Source organism: Physeter macrocephalus, unplaced genomic scaffold (assembly GCF_002837175.3).
Source record: "Physeter macrocephalus isolate SW-GA unplaced genomic scaffold, ASM283717v5 random_232, whole genome shotgun sequence".
Lineage (NCBI taxonomy): Eukaryota > Metazoa > Chordata > Mammalia > Artiodactyla > Physeteridae > Physeter > Physeter macrocephalus.
Genome location: NW_021145518.1, coordinates 42,508 through 65,538, shown reverse-complemented (window position 1 = coordinate 65,538; position 23,031 = coordinate 42,508). Strand labels below are relative to the sequence as shown.

Here is a 23,031-nt window from a genome sequence, read left to right as displayed (position 1 = left end):
AGTTCTGGATGATGTCTCTATCACTTGAAAAGACGTGACACCAGGCATTAAAAGGGCAGGGACGCTACACTGCCAGAGAGGAGGCAAGGCAGCCCCAAGCCGGAAAACTTTTATTTGCTGTACACTAAAAGGTCATCTCATGCGTTCACATCAGTCCACAGCCTGTGCTCCTGTGACTGCTCAGGCTCAGCTCTGGCTCTGCTGCTGTCGCTGCTGATTGTTTTCCTCTTCTTCCTGGCCCTCGGGTGGGGTCAGGGGTGGCTCCTCCAGCCCTGAGGAGGATGCCAGGAGCTCCCCGGAGGACCCTGACAAGCGGAAGACCACCGGGATGCGGGCCAGGGCTGGGTTGGTCTCCTGCAGGCCCTGGATCCACTTGGCCAGCGTGGCCTGGTCATGGGCACCCGCCATGCATATGGCGAAGACAGGGCCTTCCTCCGCTGTCGGGAGAGACAGGCCCTCAGTTTGTGCAGTAGGGACTGGAGCAGCCCCCTCAAGCCCACACCCCTTCCAGGCCAAGGATGGGGGATTTAAGCTCCCTTTTGCCTTTTGTGTGTGTCCAAGCCTTTGCACATGCTCTGCCTAGCCTGCCTGTCCCACGCTTCACCTAGGTGACACCTCCTGGCTCAAGTTTCCACCAGGAAATCCTCCTGACTCCCACCTGAGGCTTAGTTGTGTGCTCCTCCCCTGGGACCCCAAGAATGTAACTTGTCTGATCCACCGCTGGCCTGAGGGGAGGGACTGGGCCTGTCCTGGTCATGCCCAGTAGCCAGCACAGAGGTGCTCCATAAATATTTGAAGGAGGAAATGACTGAGGGCTGACAGGTCTGGAGCCCCTGAATGGTGAGTTTCATGCTTTCGTGGGCGGTGGTGGTGCTGGTCTGGTGGGGTGTGTGTGTGTGTGTGTGTGTGTGTGTGTGTGTGTGTGTGTACAGAGTCTGTGTGTGTAACTGGACTAGGTCTCAGCCTGGGCCCCATCCCTCGACTCCAGAGGTGGCACCCCATCCCGTGCAGTGTTCAGAATCCTACCCATCCCAGTTTTTACCTTCATCGATGTTAAACTCGTAGTCATCCCAGCTGCTCCTCCCGTAGGCCAGGTCTAGCTGCATTGGGTAGTAGAGGTTCCACTCCTCTGGAATCTCCTCCACTTCCTAACCCCCGGGGGGGGGCGGGGGGGGGAGGTGCAGGCAGAGTCAGAGGCCCAGGATGTTGCAGCCACCTGCCGCCTCTCCCCGGGCCCCTGCCCTCCCATCCCCCCACCCCCCTCCTCACCTTTGAGCCAACTCACTCTTACCACCCCCGACTCCCGCTTTGGGCCCTCACCCTCTCCTCGGGGGGCAGCAAGTCAGCTCTGAGGATGTGGTAATAGACGCATTTGTCTCGAAGCCACAGGGAGAAGGGACCCTCAATGAAGATCGGGCGGGCTGGGTCGTGGTGGGCCAGGGCGGCCTGCTGATCAGGACTCTGGATTCCTGGTGTGGAGACACACATTCCCGGGGCGTCCTGGCTGAGGGGCTGTGCCCAGAGGCCCAGGGAGCCCACCCAGCAGGCCTGCTGAGAACCTGGCGCTCACTCCCTCCTTCCCTCTGCAGGACCTTACCTATGATGTGGGGCTCCGTGGGATCCGTGCCATCTGTGGAGTCTTTGGACAAAGGCATCTGCAAGGAAAGTCGGGGTGGAAGCTTGCTTCCCCCACAGCCCCTATGGAGGAGCCCGGGAGAGAGAAATGGGGATTTGAGTGAATTCAGGGCCCCTCCTGGGTCTGTCTACTGGGCCTCCCACAATCACTCGAGCCCACCGCCTTCTTGCTTCTATCTAATTGGGTAAGAGCCACTGACCCTGGAGATACTCACATGGAGGGAACTCTGCAGCTGGCCCACCTGCGTTAAAATCCCGGCTCTGCCACTGTCTGCATGACCTTGGCTAAGTCACCATGTGCCTCAGTTTCCCCAATTCAAAATGGGGGCAATAACAGCACTTAATTGAGATGGTTCTAAAATGCCAAGAACGATGCCTGGCACGTGCTAAGTGCTCAGTGCATGTGAAATTTAAAAAAGGAAAAGAATTTCATGCAAACAGAATATGCCAGGAAGGAGACACAAGAAGCAAGTCACAGCGTTTGCCTCTGTGGAGGGCAGGGAGGGAAAGAATAGCCTTTTGTAGCTTTCTAATTTTACACTCTGAAATGTGATTTTAAAAACTAAATGAAGGACTTCCTTGGTGGTCCAGTGGTTAAGACTTCGCCTTCCAGTGCAGGGGGTGTGGGTCGATCCCTGGTTGGGGAGCTAAGATCCCACATGCCTTGTGGCCAAAGAATCAAAACATAAAACAGAAGCAATATTGTAACAAATTTAATACAGATTAAAAAAAAATTGGTACACATTAAAAAAAAAAGTCTTTAAAGAAAAAAAACCAAAAAACTAAATGAGGGAATTCCCTGGTGGTCCAGTGGTTAGGACTCAACACTTTCACTGCGGTGGCCCAGATTCAATCCCTGGTCAGGGAACCAAAATCCTGCAAGCCAAGCAGCGTGGCCCAAAAACAAAAACCAAAACTAAATGAAATTCATTTTTGAAAAAATGCACATACTCTGACGGAAATACCTGTGAGTGGACAACTGTTCACACACATATCCTCCACCCTTTCAGGTTAAAAAGAATGGACTCCTTTGGGACTTCCCTGGCGGTCCAGTGGTTCAGACTTCGCCTTCCAATGCAGGGGGTATGGGTTCGATCCCTGGTTGGGGAACTAAAATCCCACATGCCTTGCGGCCAAAAAACCAAAACATAAAACAGAAGCGATACTGTAAGAAATTCAATAAAGACTTTAAAAATGGTCCACATCAAAAAAAAAAAATCCAAAACTACTTAATTAAAAAAAAACAAAAATGGGGCTCCCAGCCATATTATTAAGTGAGAACAGCAAAAGGTGAGGTGCAGAATATGTGTATGGATGATGCGCTGCCATTGGAGAAACATCTTTAAAAGTGTAGGTTTTGCTCCTGGGCCCTTTTACTGGACAATATATTTATACTGATTTTTCATTTCAAATTTAACACTATGGATTTTTTTTTTAACATTACGATTGTATATCTTTTTCTCTCACACTCAAAATCTTGGTTCCTATTACAAGTGATACACATGCTTATTTGACTTATCCATCAATGTGCATAAATGATTCTGATATTACAGCTGACCATAACACTAGGGGATTAAGTTCAGGATTCTCAGAATGCAGGCCACTAAGGATGTCAGGCAACAGTGACTCAGAATTTTTTTCTCTCACTGGTTATGCTGTCAATTGGATATTTAGCCACATATGTTTGTTTTCAACTTTGGTGGGTTCTTTCCCCTCGTTTTTGATTATATATATTTTTGATAGTCTAAACATTTCCATAGTTTAGAAGCCAACCCATATTAAATAGATGTCTCCCTCCCATTCCTTTTCTCTCTACCCCCATCTCCTCTGCCCGTCCAGAGATGACCATTTTTACCCATAACTGACTTATCTTTGCGTTACTTATTTTTAAAATTTTTTTATTTTTTGGGCACGCCGCGTGGCTTGCGTGATCTTAGTTCTCCGACCAGGGAGTGAACCGGGGCCCTTGTCAGTGAGAGCTCTAAGTCCTAGCCACTGGACTGCCAGGGAATTCCCTGCATTATTTATTCTTATGAAAATAAACAAATAGCTATATGCCTTTTTATTTCTCCTCCCTTCTCATACTTTAGGTGGCTTACTACACCACTGTGCATGCCTCACCCTTTCACTTTTTTCACCAGTCTTTGATTGAGGTGCCACAGTGGACATGGACAAGTCCCTCTTGATGGATACTTGGATTGTTCCCATTCTAAATCTAGGTGGTGCCAAACAACAAGGTCCTACTGTATAGCACAGGGAACTATATTCAAGATTTTGTAATAAAGTATAATGGAAAAGAATATGAAAAAAAATAATGTATATATATATATATATATATATATATATATATATGTATAACTGAATCACTTCTGCGTTAAAATCCCGGCTCTGCCACTGTCTGCATGACCTTGGCTAAGTCACCATGTGCCTCAGTTTCCCCAATTCAAAATGGGGGCAATAACAGCACTTAATTGAGATGGTTCTAAAATGCCAAGAACGATGCCTGGCACGTGCTAAGTGCTCAGTGCATGTGAAATTTAAAAAAGGAAAAGAATTTCATGCAAACAGAATATGCCAGGAAGGAGACACAAGAAGCAAGTCACAGCGTTTGCCTCTGTGGAGGGCAGGGAGGGAAAGAATAGCCTTTTGTAGCTTTCTAATTTTACACTCTGAAATGTGATTTTAAAAACTAAATGAAGGACTTCCTTGGTGGTCCAGTGGTTAAGACTTCGCCTTCCAGTGCAGGGGGTGTGGGTCGATCCCTGGTTGGGGAGCTAAGATCCCACATGCCTTGTGGCCAAAGAATCAAAACATAAAACAGAAGCAATATTGTAACAAATTTAATACAGATTAAAAAAAAATTGGTACACATTAAAAAAAAAAGTCTTTAAAGAAAAAAACCAAAAAACTAAATGAGGGAATTCCCTGGTGGTCCAGTGGTTAGGACTCAACACTTTCACTGCGGTGGCCCAGATTCAATCCCTGGTCAGGGAACCAAAATCCTGCAAGCCAAGCAGCGTGGCCCAAAAACAAAAACCAAAACTAAATGAAATTCATTTTTGAAAAAATGCACATACTCTGACGGAAATACCTGTGAGTGGACAACTGTTCACACACATATCCTCCACCCTTTCAGGTTAAAAAGAATGGACTCCTTTGGGACTTCCCTGGCGGTCCAGTGGTTCAGACTTCGCCTTCCAATGCAGGGGGTATGGGTTCGATCCCTGGTTGGGGAACTAAAATCCCACATGCCTTGCGGCCAAAAAACCAAAACATAAAACAGAAGCGATACTGTAAGAAATTCAATAAAGACTTTAAAAATGGTCCACATCAAAAAAAAAAAATCCAAAACTACTTAATTAAAAAAAAACAAAAATGGGGCTCCCAGCCATATTATTAAGTGAGAACAGCAAAAGGTGAGGTGCAGAATATGTGTATGGATGATGCGCTGCCATTGGAGAAACATCTTTAAAAGTGTAGGTTTTGCTCCTGGGCCCTTTTACTGGACAATATATTTATACTGATTTTTCATTTCAAATTTAACACTATGGATTTTTTTTTTAACATTACGATTGTATATCTTTTTCTCTCACACTCAAAATCTTGGTTCCTATTACAAGTGATACACATGCTTATTTGACTTATCCATCAATGTGCATAAATGATTCTGATATTACAGCTGACCATAACACTAGGGGATTAAGTTCAGGATTCTCAGAATGCAGGCCACTAAGGATGTCAGGCAACAGTGACTCAGAATTTTTTTCTCTCACTGGTTATGCTGTCAATTGGATATTTAGCCACATATGTTTGTTTTCAACTTTGGTGGGTTCTTTCCCCTCGTTTTTGATTATATATATTTTTGATAGTCTAAACATTTCCATAGTTTAGAAGCCAACCCATATTAAATAGATGTCTCCCTCCCATTCCTTTTCTCTCTACCCCCATCTCCTCTGCCCGTCCAGAGATGACCATTTTTACCCATAACTGACTTATCTTTGCGTTACTTATTTTTAAAATTTTTTTATTTTTTGGGCACGCCGCGTGGCTTGCGTGATCTTAGTTCTCCGACCAGGGAGTGAACCGGGGCCCTTGTCAGTGAGAGCTCTAAGTCCTAGCCACTGGACTGCCAGGGAATTCCCTGCATTATTTATTCTTATGAAAATAAACAAATAGCTATATGCCTTTTTATTTCTCCTCCCTTCTCATACTTTAGGTGGCTTACTACACCACTGTGCATGCCTCACCCTTTCACTTTTTTCACCAGTCTTTGATTGAGGTGCCACAGTGGACATGGACAAGTCCCTCTTGATGGATACTTGGATTGTTCCCATTCTAAATCTAGGTGGTGCCAAACAACAAGGTCCTACTGTATAGCACAGGGAACTATATTCAAGATTTTGTAATAAAGTATAATGGAAAAGAATATGAAAAAAAATATATGTATATATATATATGTATAACTGAATCACTTTGCTGTACACCAGAAACTAACACAACATTGTAAATCAACTATAGTTCAAAAAGAAAAAGTTTAAAAAAAAATCTAGGTGGTGTAGGTGATCATTTTACCATGTTTTCAACCCTTCTGTATGCATTTTAAATAATGAAATGGGGGGGAAAAAGGGATATTTATAATACAAAGGATATATATGCAAAAAAAAAAAGTATACATCTGCATGCAAATGCATAGATCTCTTGGGAAGGAGACATGGAAGTGGTCACCTCTGGGGAAGTAGCCTGGGGGCTAAAGGGTCAGGGCAGGAGAGGGGAACTCTTCACTGTGTGTTCCTGTGTACCGTTTGGCTTTTTTTTTTTTTTTTTTTTCCCCATTGCGCTGCGTGGGCTTGCAAGATCTTAGTTCTCCGACCAGGTATCGAACCCGTGCAGTTCCCTGTTTGGCTTTTTAATGCATTACTTTTTTTTTTGGGTGGGGGGGGCCCCGGCTTTTGGAATCTTAGTTCCCTGACCAGGGATGGAACCCAGGCCCTCAGTAGTGAAAGCACAGAGTCCTAACCACTGGACCACCAGGGAATTCCTTTTAATGCATTACTTTAAAAAACGAAGAAATGAGTTAAAAACTGCACTTCCTCTGCAATATGTTCTCTCACTGGGACACCGCATCACCACTCTCCTAGCCCCTCTGTCCTCTTCGCCTTGCCCCCAATCCAACACCATCCACCAGGGGGCGCTTTCAAAAGCGCAAATCCTTCCAGAAACTTGACTTGCACCCCAACCCTCCTCTTCTTAAAACCTCCCCGTGGCCCTCTCATCACTAACCCGGTGTCCTACATGCCTCTTCTCTCTCATCCCAACTCCCTGCTCCAGCCAAAGGAAGCCCTTTCAGCATCTCCAGCCACTCCCAGCCACCCTCGAGCCCTGGCCCATGCTGGTCCCTCTGCCTGGAATGCTCTCCTCACCTCTTCTCTTCTGCCTGCACCCAGCTCACCCTCACCTCCTCCAAGAAGCCCTCCCTGCTCCCTTTTGGGCTCCCATAGCCCCCAGGGCTTCTCCATCTCTAAACCAGCAGTTCTGAGGGAAACCATTAACTGGGGTCTGCCTCCAGGACCAGATGACAAGTGCTGTGAGGGGCTCTCTTCTGGTCCCCCGTGTGGCCTGGCATGAGTGGGACCCCCCAGGATATGGGGAATATTTCATTTAGTCATTCGACAAACAGCTGTGGAATGTCTTCTTTGTGCCAGAACCTGTGCTGGGCCTTGGGAGACACAGGGGAAACTGAGTCACGGGGAACCAGGCTCAGCCAGGGTGGTCAGGAAAGAGGTCCTGATGAAAGGTTGGTGGAACTCACACCTGAAGGAAGTGAAGTCCCGGAGAAAGGGTGTTCCTGGCAGAGGGAACAGCAAGCACAAAGGCCTCAGGAGGGAGCTGCCACAGACTGCTCAAGGAACAGAAAGCCATGCCCGGCATACAGTGAATGTGGGGAGAGGCGCCGAGGTCAGAGGTCAAGCTGTGCCAAGGGCCCTGGACTCTAGCGGAGGCTGTGCCAGCAAATCACGGCCTGTCTCACCACAATCACTTGGGCTTACTGAAGGGGGCCCTGCCCCAGAGGCGGCCGAGGATATGGACGGGGTGAATACCTGATAGACGGTGACCCTGGCGCTGAGGTCGGGCTCCATGTGCCGCAGGGCCAAACTGGCCAGGTCCACTGGGTCCTGGGGCAGGTCCCGGGGCACGGGGAAGGGGTCGATATTCTTGAAGCGGGTGAACCACAGCTTCATGCGCACAAACTTGCGCATGGGGTAGCTTTTGCGTCCAAATATCTGAATGAGCAGGAACTCCGTCTCCTTGTTGGGCATCACCCCTGTGCCAGGCAGATGAAGGCTAAGCCTCAGGGAGGGAGCAGAAGAGGGAAGGGATGATGGGAGAGAGAGATGAGCAAGAGATGGGGGTGGGCGGGCAGAGGAGGAAGCCAGACAGAGAGACAGAGAGGAAAGGAGTCAGAGCCAAGGAGCCATGGAGGGCCCCGCGACCCTGGAGAGGGAGGTGGCCCCCGCCCCTGCCTGAGCTGGCCTGCTGGCCTCACCGTGGTTCTCCATCTGCTCCAGGACAGCGATCCCGCACTCCTGCTGCCGTGGGTAGTGGAGGAAGATGCTGTGGAAGATGTTGCGAGGCTGGAAGACCTCCTTGGGGAAGATGTCGAGCAGCAGGTTGTAGACAGCCAGGTCCCGCTCGACGCCGTACTCCCGCATCTTGCGCAGGGCCAGGTAGATGAAGTCGACGTGGCCCCGCTTGTGCACGTTGTACTGCGTAAAGTTCTGCACCGCCTGCACGAAGCTCGCCTTGTCCCGCACCCTATCTGGCGCCTGCCTAAACAGCTCCTCGTGGGGTGCCAGGGCCTTGACCAGCCCCCTCGGGGGTTCAGGTGGGCGTGGGACCAGCGATGAGTCAGGGTTGTGGGCGGCTGTGCTGCAGTGGAGGCCCCGCGGGGCCTGGGGCGGCACCTGCGGATAGAGAACCACTGCTGGAATGTGGGTCTCCCAGTGCCCCTGGGGGACTGCCGCGCTGGCTCTTTTCTGGGAAAGGTGCCAGCAGGCCTCCCTAAGGGCCTCTGAAGAAGTGTGGGGCGCTGGTTACAGACCCATGATCAGGCACCATCACAAAGTGTGAGAGAGCAATGTTAACGCCCCGACGGAGGCAATGTTCACCACGATGACAAACACACACCCTCTGACGCAGCAATCCTGCATCTGGTATTTAAATCGGATAGCTCTAAAAGCACCTGCACTAAATGACGTTTGTGCGTCTGCTGCGTCAGTGGAAATGGCCCAAATGCATCGGCAAGGAAATAATTTCGCAAATGGCCAAGAACCTGGACTAGGAGCACCTACCGCTGTAAGGCACACTGAGGAGGTCTTGTGTGACCTGGAGTGAGCTCCAAGGTATTTCATATAAATGAAAAAAAAGCAAGGTGTGAAGCGGTGTGTACAGTAGCTTCCCATTTGTGTAAAAAAAAAAAGAAAATAACAACAGCTTATATATAGTTGGTCCTCATTATTTGCGAATTCCATGTTTGCAAATTTGCCTACTTGCTAAAATTCATTTATACTCCCAAAGCCAATACTCTTGGCACTTTCTGGCCATTTGCAGACATGTGCAGGGGGGTGGAAAGTTGAGTTGCCCAGCGCCTATATTTCCAGCTGAGATGGAACAAGGCAATGCTCGGCCTTCTTGTATCAGCCCCCATGCTGTCAACAAGTGTCCTATTATTTTATTTTATTTTTTGGCCGTGCTGCATGTCTTGTGGGAACTAGTTCCCCAACCAGGGATTGAACCTGGGTTCCCGGCAATGAAAGCACTGAGTCCTAACTGCTCGACAGCCAGGGAATTCCCAACAAGTGTCCTTTTAGAGGTTTATTTATTATTATTTTTAAAAACTTATTTATTTATTTTTGGCTATGTTGGGTCTTCGTTGCTGCGCGCGGGCTTTCTCTAGTTGTGGCGAGCGGGGGCTGCTCTTCGTTGAGGTGCACGGGCTTCTCATTGCGGTGGCTTCTCTTGTTGCAGAGCACAGGCTCTAGGCATGTGGGCTTCAGTAGTTGGGCTCACAGGCTCTAGAACGCAGGCTCAGTAGTTGTGGCACACGGGCTTAGTTGCTCCACAGCATGTGGGATCTTCCCAGACCAGGGCTCGAACCCGTGTCCCCTGCATTGGCAGGCGGATTCTCAACCACTGCGCCACCAGGGAAGTCCCTAGAGGTTTATTTAGTGCATGTTTTCTGCATCTTTTTTGTTGATTTGTGGTTGAAAAGGACCCCTAAGCCTGCCTAGTGTTCCTACGTGGAAGAAGGCCTTGCTGTTCCTTAGAGAAGATACATGTGGTAGGTAAGCTCAGGCATGAGTTATAGTGCTGTTGGCCGTGAGTTCAATGTTAATGAATCAAAAATCTATATTAAATAGGATGTCTTTAAATAGAAACACACATACAACAAGGTTATGATTGATTGGTTGATGAAAATGTTATGACCTGAGGCTCACAGGAACCCTATCCCGTATCTCCCCTGGCAGCAATGGTTTGGTATTCGCTAATTCATTGTATGCAGTGACTTTCTAGAATGTTATTGTGAATAATGAGAATCGACTGTATGGATACATATTTTTTGCTTTTGTGAAAAACATCTCTGGAAGGAAATACAATAAGCGGGCAACATCTTGCCTCTAGAGAAGGGAGCTAAGCGGTGGCCAGGCAAGAGAGAGAGAGACCCTTATCAGGGTACAGCCTCAGAACTTTTTGAATTTTGAACTATATTGTCTGCTGTAATTACCTATTTAAAAGATAGATTTTAAAAACTGAGTTGAGGGAATTCCCTTGCAGTTCAGTAGTTAGGACTCCATGCTTTCAATGCTGAGGGCCTGGGTTCAATCCCTGGTCAGGGACCTAAGATCCCACAAGCCGTGTGGCATGGCCAAAAAAAAAAAAAAAAAAAAAAAGAGTTGAAAAAAGAAAATGCAGATGCAGATTCTGGAGTCAGCAGGAGCCTTGGCTTGACTGTCCTCCACCTGGTGATACCCACATCCCACTCTACTGCTCAGGCCTCTCTCCCCATCTATTATGATGATACCTCCCTTGGGTCAAGGAGATCTTATTCCCCAGAGTGGGGAGTGCATGCTGCTGGGAGCAGGTGAGATCCCTCTAGAAAAGAAGTTGGCAAACTACAGTCTGTGGGGCAAATCCAATCAGCTGCCTGCATTTGTCAATAAAGTTTTATTGGAACACAGCCATATGCCTTCATTATGTCTGGTCTGGGGCTGCTTTGTGCTGCAGTGGCAGAGTTGAGTAGTTGTGACAGAGACCACATGGCCTACAAAGCCAAAAGCATTTACTGTCTTACCCTTTGTGAAAATGTTTGCCAACCCCTGCTCTAGATGGTAACCTAATAGATTTATTTTCATTTAAATTGAAGGTTTAAATTAGAATGGTTATACATAAGGCATCTTTTCAAATATATGGCTAATAAGAGCTAACATTTACAGAATATATATATATATTTTTGGCCGGGCTGTATGGCTTGAGGGATCTCAGTTCCCTGACCAGGGATCGAACCTGGGCCCCCTGCAGTGGGAGCACAGAGTCCTAACCACTGGACCACCAGGGAAGTCCCTTATGGAATATTCTTATGTTCCAGGCATTGTTGAGCACTTTCTGAGAGTGAGGCTCATTTACTCTTCTCAACTGTCCATTGAAGGAGTACCTCTTCGTGTACGCTTTTTACAGATGAGGAAACTGAGGCCCTGGGAGATGAAACAAGATGCCTGGTGCCACACAGCAGCAAAGCAGCAGAGCTGAGATTGGAGCCCTCTGTTCTGCTGCACCCAATAGCCATCCCAATATCCTGCTTAGGTAAGGAGATGTTTTCTTAAAAAAAGGCATTCATTTAAAGTGAAAGTGTGGAACTTCCCTGGTGGCGCAGTTAAAAATCGGCCTGCCAATGCAGGGGACACGGGTTCGAGCCCTGGTCCGGGAAGATCCCACATGCCGCAGAGCAACTAAGCCCGTGCGACACACTACTGAGCCTGCGCTCTAGAGCCTGCAAGCCACAACTACTGAGCCTGTGTGCCACAGCTACTGAAGCCCACACACCTAGAGCCAATGCTCCACAACAAAGAGAAGCCCCCATGATGAGAAGCTTGCACACCACAATGAAGAGTAGCCCCCACTCGCTGCAACTAGAGAAAGCCTGCACGCAGCAACGAAGACCCAACGCAGCCAAAAATAAATAAATAAATTTATATTTAAAAAATAAAGTGAAAGTGTAGGCAACTAATACTACAGGTGGTATGTGCATAGGGCAGAAAGCAGAAAAGAAGCTCTAGAATGCTCCAAAGAAGGGGAGACACCACAAATGAGATAATGCAAATGAAATGCATAGCACAGGGCCTGGCCCAGAGGAAGTGCTCAATAAGGGAGCTATTAATATTGTCACCATCATCACCATCCTTGTTATAATTTATGGCCGTTGATCAGCCTGGTCACTTAGGGTAAGGGAACAAAATTCAATTCACATCTTTACAAGTGAATACAGGAGTCACCCAGAGTCACCACCCAAATCTACTTAGCTCAGACCTTCTTGATTTCAAATTCAAGCCCCTCACTCATGGGGGCACCAACACCTCTTAAAATGAGAAGAGACATTCAACTGGCCCTCAGAGCAGACAGGCCAGCCCAGAACCCCCCCCACCCCCACCCCCGCCACCCCAAGCTGGCTTCACTGGGAGGGCTTGTGAGCAAATCGCAGGCCTGCCTGCCTCTCTCCACCCCATGACTGGCAGTTACCTGAGAGAAGGGGGCTCCAGTGAGGGCAGTGCTGCAGATACCTCCCCAGCCCCGAGAGAGGCCCCGGGCCAGCAGGATGGCTTGGGCCCAGCTCATGCCTTTGCCTGTCGGACAACCACCTAGGAAGAGAGAAGAAAGAGCATCAGCCTGGTACCCCACCCGCTAAAGGCAATGAGACCCCTCTCTTGGGCAGAGGTCACATCCCAGACTGCATGGCTGACTCACCAGCTCCACTGGTCTCCTCATGCACTAGGTGGAGCAGAAGTGACTGTTACAATCAAGGGTCCCTGTTCTTCTGGGCCAAACCCTTCACTATCCTGAGGAATCTGCTCCTGCATTCGTCCCCCTCCCTACCAGATCATTCTGTTTTGTTGAACAGCTTTATTTGTGTACCATACAGTTGACCCTAAGTGTAAAATTCAATGTGTTTTCAGTAGTTGACCCTTGAACAACACTGGTTTGAACTGCATGGGTCCACTTACACGCTGATTTTTTTCCAGTAAATATGTACTACAGTACTACACGACCTGTGGTTGGTTGAATCTGAGGATGTGGAACCGTGGATATGAAGGGCGGACTATAAAGTTATATTTGGATTTTTAACTGTGACGAGTGTCGGTACCCCTAACCCCTACATTGTTTGAGGGTCAACTGTATATTCACAGAATTGTGCAACCATCACTAAATCTAATTTTAGAACACTTTTGTCACCTCCCCCCCCAAAAAACACCTATACCCATTAGCAGTCCCTCTATTTCCCCTCACCCTCAACCCTAGGCAACCCCTAATCTAGTGTCTATAAATTTGCCTACTCTGGGAATTTCATATAAATGGAATCATATAATATAGGCTCTTTTGTGACTGCCTTCTTTCACTTAACATGTTTCAAGGTTTATCCACGTTGTAATACGTATCAGAGTTCATTCCTTTTAATTGCCAAAAATTTTTCATTATATGGATTTAACCATATTTTATTTACCCATTCAATTGATGAACACTTGCAGTTCTTCCCACTTTTTTACTATATGACTATTGCTGCTATGAACACTTGTGTAGCTTTTGTATGAACACATGTTTACACTTCTCTTGGGTATATACTTAGAAATCAAATTGCTGGGACATATAGTAACTCTATGTTTAATCATTTGAGAAACCGCCAAAGTGTTTTCCAAAGTGGCTGCACCACTTTACATCCCCACCAGCAATGTATAAGAGTTCCAATTTCTCTGCATTCTTGCCAGTAATGGTGTTGTGTTTCTTTTTGATTACAGACATCCTAATGGGTGTGAAGTGGTATCTCATTGTGGTTCCAATTTGCATTTCCCTAAAAGTTAATGATGATGAGCATCTTTTCATGGGCTTATTGGCCATTGTATATCTTCTTCAGAGAAATGTCTACTTAGATCTTTTGTCCATTTAAAAATTAGGTTATTTATCTTTTTATTATTGAGTTGTTTATATATTCTGGATACTAGAAGCTTATGATTTACAAATACTTTCTCCCATACTTTGAATTGTCTTTCACTTTCTTGATGTTACCGTTTGCAGCACAAATGTTTAATTCCAATGAAATCCAATTTCTGTTTTACTTTTGTAGCTGTGCTTTTGAGGTTTTACCTAAAAAACCATTGCCTGGCCCAAGGTCATGAAGATTTACTCCTATGTTTTCTTCTAGAAGTTTTGTTTTGGCCACACCTCGTGGCTTGTGGGGATCTTAGCTGCCCCACCAGGGATGGAATCCGTGCCCCCTGCAGTGGAAGCTCAGAGTCCTAACCACTGGACCACCAGGGAATTCCCCTCTGATCCATTTTGAATTAATCTTTGTGAATGGTGTGAGGAAGGGGTTCATTTCATGTAGCTATCCAGTTGTCCTAGTACTATTTGTTGAAGAGACTATTTTTTCTCCTTGTCACTCTTGTTGAAAATCAATTGACCATAAATGTAAGGGTTTACTTTTGGGCTCTCAATTTAATTCTATTGATCTATATGTTGAGCCTTATGCCAATACCACACTGTTGTGATTATTGTAGCTTGTTGGTTCTGAAATTGGGAAGTGTTAAGTCCTCCTATTTTGTTCTTCTTTTACAATATTATTTGGCTATTCTGGATCCCTCACTATTACATATAAATTTTAGAATCAGCTGTCAATTTCTGGAAAACATCCAGCTGGGATTCTGGTAGGGATTGTGTTGAATCTGTAGAACAGTTTGGGAAATATTGGTATCTTAATAATATTGTCTTCTGATCCATGAACATGGGATACCTCTCCATTAATTTAGATCTTTAATTTCTCTCAACGATGTTTTACAGTTTTCAGTGTAGAAGTCCTTTACTTCTTTTGTTAATTTATTTGTAAGTATCTTATTCTTTATGAAGCTATTGTATAATTTCATTTTCACATTGTTCATTGCTAGTGTACAGAAACACAATTTATTTTTATGTGTTGATCTTGTATCTTGCAACCCTGCTGAACTTGCATTAGTCCTAATAGTTTTTTTTTTAAATTGGATTCCCTGAGATTTTCTACATATCAGATCATGTCATCTGCAAACAGAGATAGTTTTACCTCTTCCTGTCTAATCTGGATGCCTTTTATTTCTTTTTTTTGCCCAAGTGTCCTTGCTGGACCTCCAGTACAGTGTTGAATAGAAGTGGCCAGGGTGCACATCCTTGTCTTGTTCCTGATCTTAGCGGGGAAAGCATCCAGTCTTTCGTCATTAAATATGATGTCAGCTGTGGGTTTTTCACAGATGACCTATCAGGTTGAGGAAATTCCTTTCCATTGCTAGATGCTGAGTATTTTTATAAGAAAGGGCATCAGATTTTGTCAAATGCTTTTTTTTTTGCTTCTATCAAACTAATCGTGTTTTTTTCCTTTAGTCTATTAATATGGTGTATTACATTAACTGATTTTCAAATGTTAAACTCATATTGCATTCCTCGGGCAAATTCCACTTGGTCATGGTGTATAATTCTTTTTATATGTTGCTAAAATTGGTGTGCTAGCATTTTGTTGAGGATTTTTGTATCCATGTTCATAAGAGATATTGGTCTGTAGTTTTCGTTTCTTGTCGTGTGTTTGGTTTAGTTTCAGGGTAATGCTGGCCTCATAAAATGAGTTGGGAAGTATTTGGATCACTCTTATCACCGTTTAAACTTTCTCTAGCATCTTCTTCCGCCTCTGCTCCACATCTCTGCTCCATTTATAGCACAGCTTCTCCCAAGAGATGTCTACACGCTATGTTCCCTCCTCACTCTCTCCAACTTGGCTGCTGCCCCAGCCACTCCACTGACACCACTCCTGTAAAGACCCCTTGTGTCTTCTACATTTAACAAAGCCAGTGGTTATTTCTTTGGCTCATTTTGCTCAATTTCTCAGAAGGATTTGGCATAGGTGAGGTCCTCCTCCCACCTTGACACTCTTGATTTTCTTCCTAGCACCCAGGTCTATTTCTCAACCACTCAGTAAGACCTGCTTCCTTCTCTAAAGTCTGCAATGTTTGCAAACTTGAATTTGCAGATGAATCACCAAAGATCTTGTTAAAATGCAGATTCTGATTCAGTGGGTCTGGGGTGGAGCCAAAGACCATACCTCTAACAAACTTCCAAGTGATGCTGATGCTGCTAGTCTGGAGACCACATTTTGAGTAATAAGCCTGCAAAGAGTCCCACGTTCTGAATTTATCTGTCTGCTACCCTAAGGCATCATTCAGCTTCCAAGAGAGGTTCCTCTCCTGTCTGTATTCCTGTAGGCAGTTCTAATGGTTCTTAAACTTTGTTCATATTAGAATTACCTAGGGAGCTTTAAAAATCCCCTTGTCCAGGCCATACCCCAGATATACTGAATCAAAATATCTAGAGGCATGGCCCAGGTATCAGCATTTTAAAGCACTCCAATGACTCTAACATGCAGCTGAGATTAAGACTTTAATCTAAACTTTTGCTATTCAAAGTGTGTCCCAGGGACCAGCTGCATTGGTATTATCATCTGGGAGCTTATTAGAAATGCAAAATCTCAGCCCTAACCCAGACTTGCTGAATCAGAATCTGCATTTTAACAAAAGTCCAGGTTTCTCCTCTGTGTGTTAAAGTCTGAGAAATGATGATCTATGCCCTGAGCTCCAGCCTCCATACCTAACTGCCACTTTGGTGTATTCCCCAGCCATCTCAAACTTATGTTGCTCCAAATTATATCCCTGCTGAAACTTGTTCCTCCTCATCCTAGCCAATGACATCACCATTCCTAGTCATTCAGACCACAAACCTGGGAATTCTGAGTCCACTGTGTCCCACACTCCCCCATCCAATCCATCAGCTACTCCTGTTGACTGCTTCCAAATCCACCTCAAATGCATCTATTTCTCTCCATCTGCAGGCCACCACTCCAGCCCATGACCTCTTTCCACCTACCCAGCCTCACACTTCTTTCCTTACCTGCCTCCACTCAGTTCTCCCCCCAGTGGTCAGAGGGAGCTTTTTTTTTTTAACATCTTTATTGGAGTATAACTGTTTTACAATAGTGTGTTAGTTTCTCCTTTACAACAAAGTGAATCAGTTATACATATACATATGTTCCCATACAGAGGGAGCTTTTTAAATGTAAACTAAATTCAGTGTTCTCTGCCTAAAATAACTAATGTTATATCACACAAGATAAAATCAGACAGGGCCCGCCCCTCCAAACTCAACTCTTAGTACTGGCAGCTCTAGCTACACCGTTTCTTAAACAAGCTGACTTTATTCTAGTCTCCGAGCCTTTGAACTTGCTTCTCCTTCTGTAAATTTCTCGCCCCCCACCCCCCACCCCGCCCCCATCAGTCCAGAGCTGTCTCTGGTCATTCAGGTCTATAGTCAAATAAGAAACCTTCCCTGACCACCGCCCCACTCCCAATCTAAAGTCCCATCACCCTGATGAATGCATTTTTAGCAATTATTAGCATCTGAAATCACATGTTTCATTTACTTCTAATTTGTTCAATGTCTGGCTTCCCGGGTAGCTCGGGGATTTTTGTGTGCCTTATTGCTGCGTCTCCAGGACCTGGGACAGTGCCTGGTATATGGTGGGTACCCAGCAAGTATCAGTTAATGGGAAGAGCTAAATTTCTACAAAACTTCTAAAAATCTTAATCCCTAGGCAGGGTGTGCCTACAGCAGCTCTGAGGCTGGCTGCCGGGACTTTGAGTCCCTTCGGAGAAAGGGACAGACGCGGGGTCGAATTCTAGCCTAGCTGCTGACTTGCGGCGTGACCTTGGGAGAGAGTTTTAACCTCTCTGAGCCTCAGCTGTCTCATCTGCAAAATTAGAGATTAGGGATGTGGGGAGGCGGGTACAGAGAGGGCGGCTTTTTCCGGCACATCCCCGCCCCGTACCCGGAAAGGTCACGGTGCCCTGGCCCTGCAGCCGCGGCCCTCCGGGGCCGCCCTTCCGCACTGCCAGCACAGAACGGGCCGCCCCGGGACCCAGATGTTCGCGCTTGCCTCCCCACGTGCGACCTACCTACTCACGGTGCTGGCCGCGGAATCCCGGCCGGTTCTACCTTGCCGCTGGGCGCCGCCATGTTGCACTATCCGGGTCACGGGCCTCCAAGGAGACAGCAAATCAAGAACACCGGTTTCGAAAGGTCCCGCCCCCAAGAGAGGAGCACCAATAGGAAGGCGGCAAGCCCTTGGTACCGCCTCGTAATGTGCCAGGCCCCGCCCTCAATGAGGCAAGCGGCACCTCCTACCTAGGAATTAAGGAGTTTTGGTCCGGGAAGGAGAGACTTCCCCATTACCGGGCTGGGGGGCTGGACTTGGGGTGGGTGGGTGGAGCCTGTGAATCCAACTGGCAGCCCCAGTTTTCCCACCTGAAATGTGGGAATGAAATATTAAAGGTGGAAGTGATGTGGATTCCTTCACTTGTTCAACAAACATTTGAGCCAGGCGCTGAGGATTGGACACTAACATTAGGGAAGGTGGCAGGCTCTGCTAATCTAGCTTCATGGGTCTGGGCTAGTGCTTAACCCATTCGTGCATCGATTGTCTCAACCCTGAATTGGGCCAATTATAATAACCTCATGGATTTTTTTTTGGTTTTTGTTTTTGAGATTTAATTGAGTTTATGCAGAACAGCCATATAAGTGTATGCTGGGGATTTTTTGTTTGTTTGTTTTTTGTTTTGGCCTCACCACACGGCTTGTGGTATCTTAGTTCCACACGACCCACCCCGTCCCCCCCGGGACGGAACCTGTGTACCCTGCAGTGGAAGTGAGGAATCCTAACCACTGGACCAACAGGGAATTCCCTATGCTATTGTTATTATGGGGGACTCACCCTAACACCTCCCTCCGCCTCCCTCACTGGAAGGGCATGGAGGCTGGTTTGACACCTTGGGCCACCCTCATGGAGAGCTGAGGGTCCTGTAGTGTTGTGTGCATATTCATGATTTTGTGTGTGTGTGTGTGTGTGTGACTGTGGTGTTGGGGTGATAGAGTGTGGAGGTTTTCATGTGTCTTTGTAGTGTCTCAGAACTCAAGCAAAGGTGTGTAGGTTTGTGTGTGGCTGTGTGAGTGTAGGTCAGGGGTGGTCCCCATGTGTGTGTCAGTGTGAGCCAGGCCAGTTGGGACATTGGTGTGTGGGTGTCTTTGTGTGTTCACGTGCCATTAGCTGCATGTGCGTCTGTGATTGTACCAGCTTCTGGGCGTTTGTGTGTGTGTAAGGCTGTGGAATTTGTCCCACAATTCTGAGGGCTGGGAGTAGGTGTGTCAACATTTCTTTGATGTTCCATGCAATAATGCAAGTGTAATTGCATGTCTGAACACCAGTGGATTGATGACTGTGTTTGTGACACCTCATGTGTTCCCAACTTGTGGATAAATGATTGTGTCCCACTGTGAAAATGCATGTGACTGTTACACCCCATATTGGTCTGTGTGTGATTGTGTCTACCAGTGTGTGTCTGTGACTGTATGAATCTCTGACTTCATGTGTGCATGGCTGTGCTCATGGCACCCTGTGTGTCTCTGACTGTGTGTGACTCTGTGTCTCAGCAATGGTATAAAGGTCTGACCATGCCAAGTCGAGGAATGGTCTCTGACGTTGTGGGACTCCATTGTGTAGTTGTGTCCAACCATTGGTATGTGTTTGTAACACTGTGTGTCTCTGACTGGTATGGGTGTGACTTGTATGGGTGCCCCCCACCATCGATGTGTCAGTGACAGTACATGACACTGTGTGTCTATGACTGTGCCTCAATATTGGTCGATTATGACTGTGTTGATCTGTGTGTGTGACAATGGTGTGTCCCTTTGCCTCTGTGTATGACTGTCCACCCAACCATAGTGGGGGCTGTCGCTGTATTTGTAGCTCCCTGAGTGTATCTGTGTGTGGCTGTGTGTCTGATTCCCAGGGTCTACTCACGCTGGTTGTACCCACGAGTGTGTGTGAGAGACGCAGTGTCTGGGTCCCCGGATTTTACTTCTTCTCCCCTGTGTGTGGCAGACCTGTGATCCCCGGATAATTCCCTTGCCTCAGGGTATGGCAACACTGGAGATGGTGCAGCTGGCATCTGCCCCGTTGGCTGTAGGAGCTGGGCCTCCGGGCAGAGGAGGTGCCCGAGGCGTGGGCGTGGCCACAGCCACAGCTCAATAACCACCCCTACCCGTCTCTATGGCGGCCCCCGCCTCTACCCATCGTGGTTCAGCCTCCTGGCTTCGTCTTGCACCAAAGGAGCTCCTAGGCGCTCAGCAAGCGCGCGTTCAGCAGCCTCCCGCCAGCCTGGGAGCGCGTTTGGACTCACGCAAACTTCTCCAGTGGGACTCCAGGTGGTGCGGGGGCGGGGCTTGAGGGGCGGGGCCACTCGGAAGAGATGGGCGGGGCCTAATTTGCCTTGCCCCCTCCCCAGGTGTGTAGCCATCCTCCTCTCTCTGGCCATCAGTACCCTTTGCTGGTACAACCTGCTCTCTGTGGAGACAATCAACATCAACCTCACTCTGTAAGGGTCAGCTGGGCCCAAGTGGACATTCTCCACTTCACTCCACCCCTTTTCTATGCTCCTGTAGGGGTGGGGAGTCGGCAGCATGGGGAAAGGGGGTGGACACTGCTGAGGATGTCCAGAGGAGGGAGAGATCCCTCCAGGAAGGTTCTCTGAGCGAGGCTGGCCCAGCTAAGGAGCCTCATGGGCCAGCCCACTGTCTGTCTCTACCTCAGCCCAGCCAGAGCCCAGACCTGGGCCTTGACCCCTCCATGCCAGACCCCCAGCTGCCCTGTCCAGAGATGTCCAGAGCGGGGGTCCAGTGGTGCCCCCACTCCTCCCATCCCATGGACTGTGGCTGATGACTCTGGTGACCTGCTCTGTGGTAGATGGGGTCCAGCTGCGTGCGACTGGGGGTCACATTCCCTCAATCCCCTGTCCACTTCTGAACCCTGCTCCCTTCAGACCTGGCGGTGATTCTCCACAACAGGGATCAGTTGTTCCCGTGTTATCATGCAGTTTCTCTCTTCGGCTTCTCCTGCTTCTATAAAGACCCTGGGAGACACCACCTCTCCCGCTACCCTGCCCGCATGCGTTGAACATCTCCTGTGGGCTTGGTTACCATAAGCTCCAAGAGGACAGGAAGATTTTGGTTGTCTGTTTGGTGTGGTGTCCCCAGCATTACAAAATGAGTAAACAAAAATGAGTAAACGAATGGGTGAACGTTCCTGAAGCTCACCTGAACCTTTAAAGCCTGCAAACGGTCCCTTGTGACAGCCCCATGTGACTGCCTTCAGCATGCCTGACTAATTACCCTGCCACTGCCTTCGCCCCTCTTTCTCCAGCCCCGGGACAGGCTGCATTACCTTGTAGAATTCTATGCCCATCTGTGTGTGTCACAGCCTTTTGTCAATTTGGGGCACTTGGGTGTGGGGGGCATGTGAGGGCCTTCCTGCTCCTCTCTTGCATTCACCTTCCTCTCCTTCACTCCTTATATCCCCCCCTTCTCCTGTCCACAGTTGTTTCCTGAGTATGGTGAGCTGCCCCCAAAGCTCACCAGTGGCCTTGCTGGTGTGGCCACGGCTGGAGTCTATATAGCTGGCACCACTGTGATACATTCTAAAATTCGAGGGGTGATGACCTTGGCTATTGCTTGTCCTGGACTTCCTTAACAGTCTACGGATATACCTCATCCTGTTTGGGGCCTGAGGCTGGGGAGCCATCTCAGAGTGCCCCAGAGCAGAGTATGGGAAGGGACTGAAGCAATCTGGAAGAGCTTCCCTCAATCCTGCTGCAGCCTCAGACCCAGGGCCAAAATAAGGGAAGCTGTGCATAGGATCCTGAGGCTGTGCCCACCCCATCACGAGAAGGCTCAGAGTCACTCAACAAGCACTTATTGAGGGAACTCCCTGGCTGTCCAGTGGTTAGGACGCCACGCTTTCACTGCCAAGGGCCCAGGCTCAATCTTTGGTCGGGGAACTTAGATTCCGCAAGCTGGGTGGTGCGGCAAAAAACAAAACAAGCAAACAAACAAAAAACCACACACACACACAAAACACAAGCATTTATTGAGAGCCTCCTTTGTATCAGGCACCGTTCTAGGTGTTGAGGAAAAGCAGTAAGCAAAAAAAAAAGATTCCTGACCTGGGGGAGCTGGCATGCTCGTGGAGGAGACGGAAAAAAGACCCATGTTCTTTTCTTTTCTTTTTTAAAAATAATAATTTATTTATTTGTTTGTTTTTATTTTTGGCTGTGTTGGGTCTTTGTTACTGCACGAGGGCTTTCGGCGAGCGGGGGCTACTCTTCGTTGCGGTGCGCAGGCTTCTCATTGCGGTGGCTTCTCTTGTTGCAGAGCGCGGGCTCTAGGCGCGTGGGCTTCAGTAGTTGTGGCACATGGTCTCAGGCTCTAGAGCGCAGGTTCAGTAGTTGTGGCACACAGGCTTCGTTGCTCCGCGGCATGTGGGATCTTCCTGGACCAGGGCTCGAACCCTTGTCCCCTGCATTGGCAGGCGGATTCTTAACCACTGCGCCACCAGGGAAGTCCGAAAGACCCATGTTCTATAGAAATATTTTCATAACTATATGCAGCTTGAAAAAATATTAAGTGCAACTTCAGAACTGTTTAGGATATGATTTTGTCTATCATCTTGTGAATCTTCAGTGATTTTGAACATAGAACATGTAACTTTTTGTAATTAACAGCAATTTTTTTTTTTTTTTTTTTTTTTGGTACGCGGGCCTCTCACTGTTGCGGCCTCTCCCGTTGCGGAGCACAGGCTCCGGACGCGCAGGCCCAGCGGCCATGGCTCACGGGCCCAGCCGCTCCGCGGCATGTGGGATCCTCCCAGACCGGGGCGCGAACCCGGTTCCCCTGCATCGGCAGGCGGACGCGCAACCACTGCGCCACCAGGGAAGCCCTAACAGCAATTTTTAATCCCTTTTTTGCTTGTGTGTAGAGCTTGATTCTTTGTGTTCTGTGTATTAATTTAGGTATTTAGATTTATGCCTTCTGTCATTCTGCCATCTCAAACAAAGCATCAGAATACTTTCATTGGGCTTCCCTGGTGGCGCAGTGGTTGAGAGTCTGCCTGCCGATGCAGGGGACACGGGTTCGTGCCCCGGTCCGGGAAGATCCCACATGCCGCGGAGCGGCTAG

General features: G+C 47.7%; 1 protein-coding gene and 1 non-coding gene across 2 annotated transcripts; both read right to left on the bottom strand.

The window, feature by feature from the left end:
- Positions 1-47: 47 nt before the first annotated feature.
- On the bottom strand, positions 48-18,008 carry ECSIT (ECSIT signaling integrator). Its single transcript, XM_007106653.4, has 8 exons — positions 17,922-18,008; positions 12,427-12,545; positions 8,180-8,597; positions 7,734-7,957; positions 1,598-1,655; positions 1,321-1,469; positions 1,043-1,148; positions 48-437 (listed from the first exon to the last, which is right to left on the bottom strand). The coding sequence occupies exons 2-8, from the start codon at positions 12,520-12,522 to the stop codon at positions 187-189; spliced, it is 1,302 nt and encodes a 433-aa protein (XP_007106715.2). The 5' UTR covers positions 12,523-12,545; positions 17,922-18,008; the 3' UTR covers positions 48-186.
- On the bottom strand, positions 11,176-11,248 carry TRNAG-CCC (transfer RNA glycine (anticodon CCC)). Its single transcript has one exon. It is a non-coding gene; the product is annotated as a tRNA-Gly (tRNA).
- Positions 18,009-23,031: the final 5,023 nt, after the last annotated feature.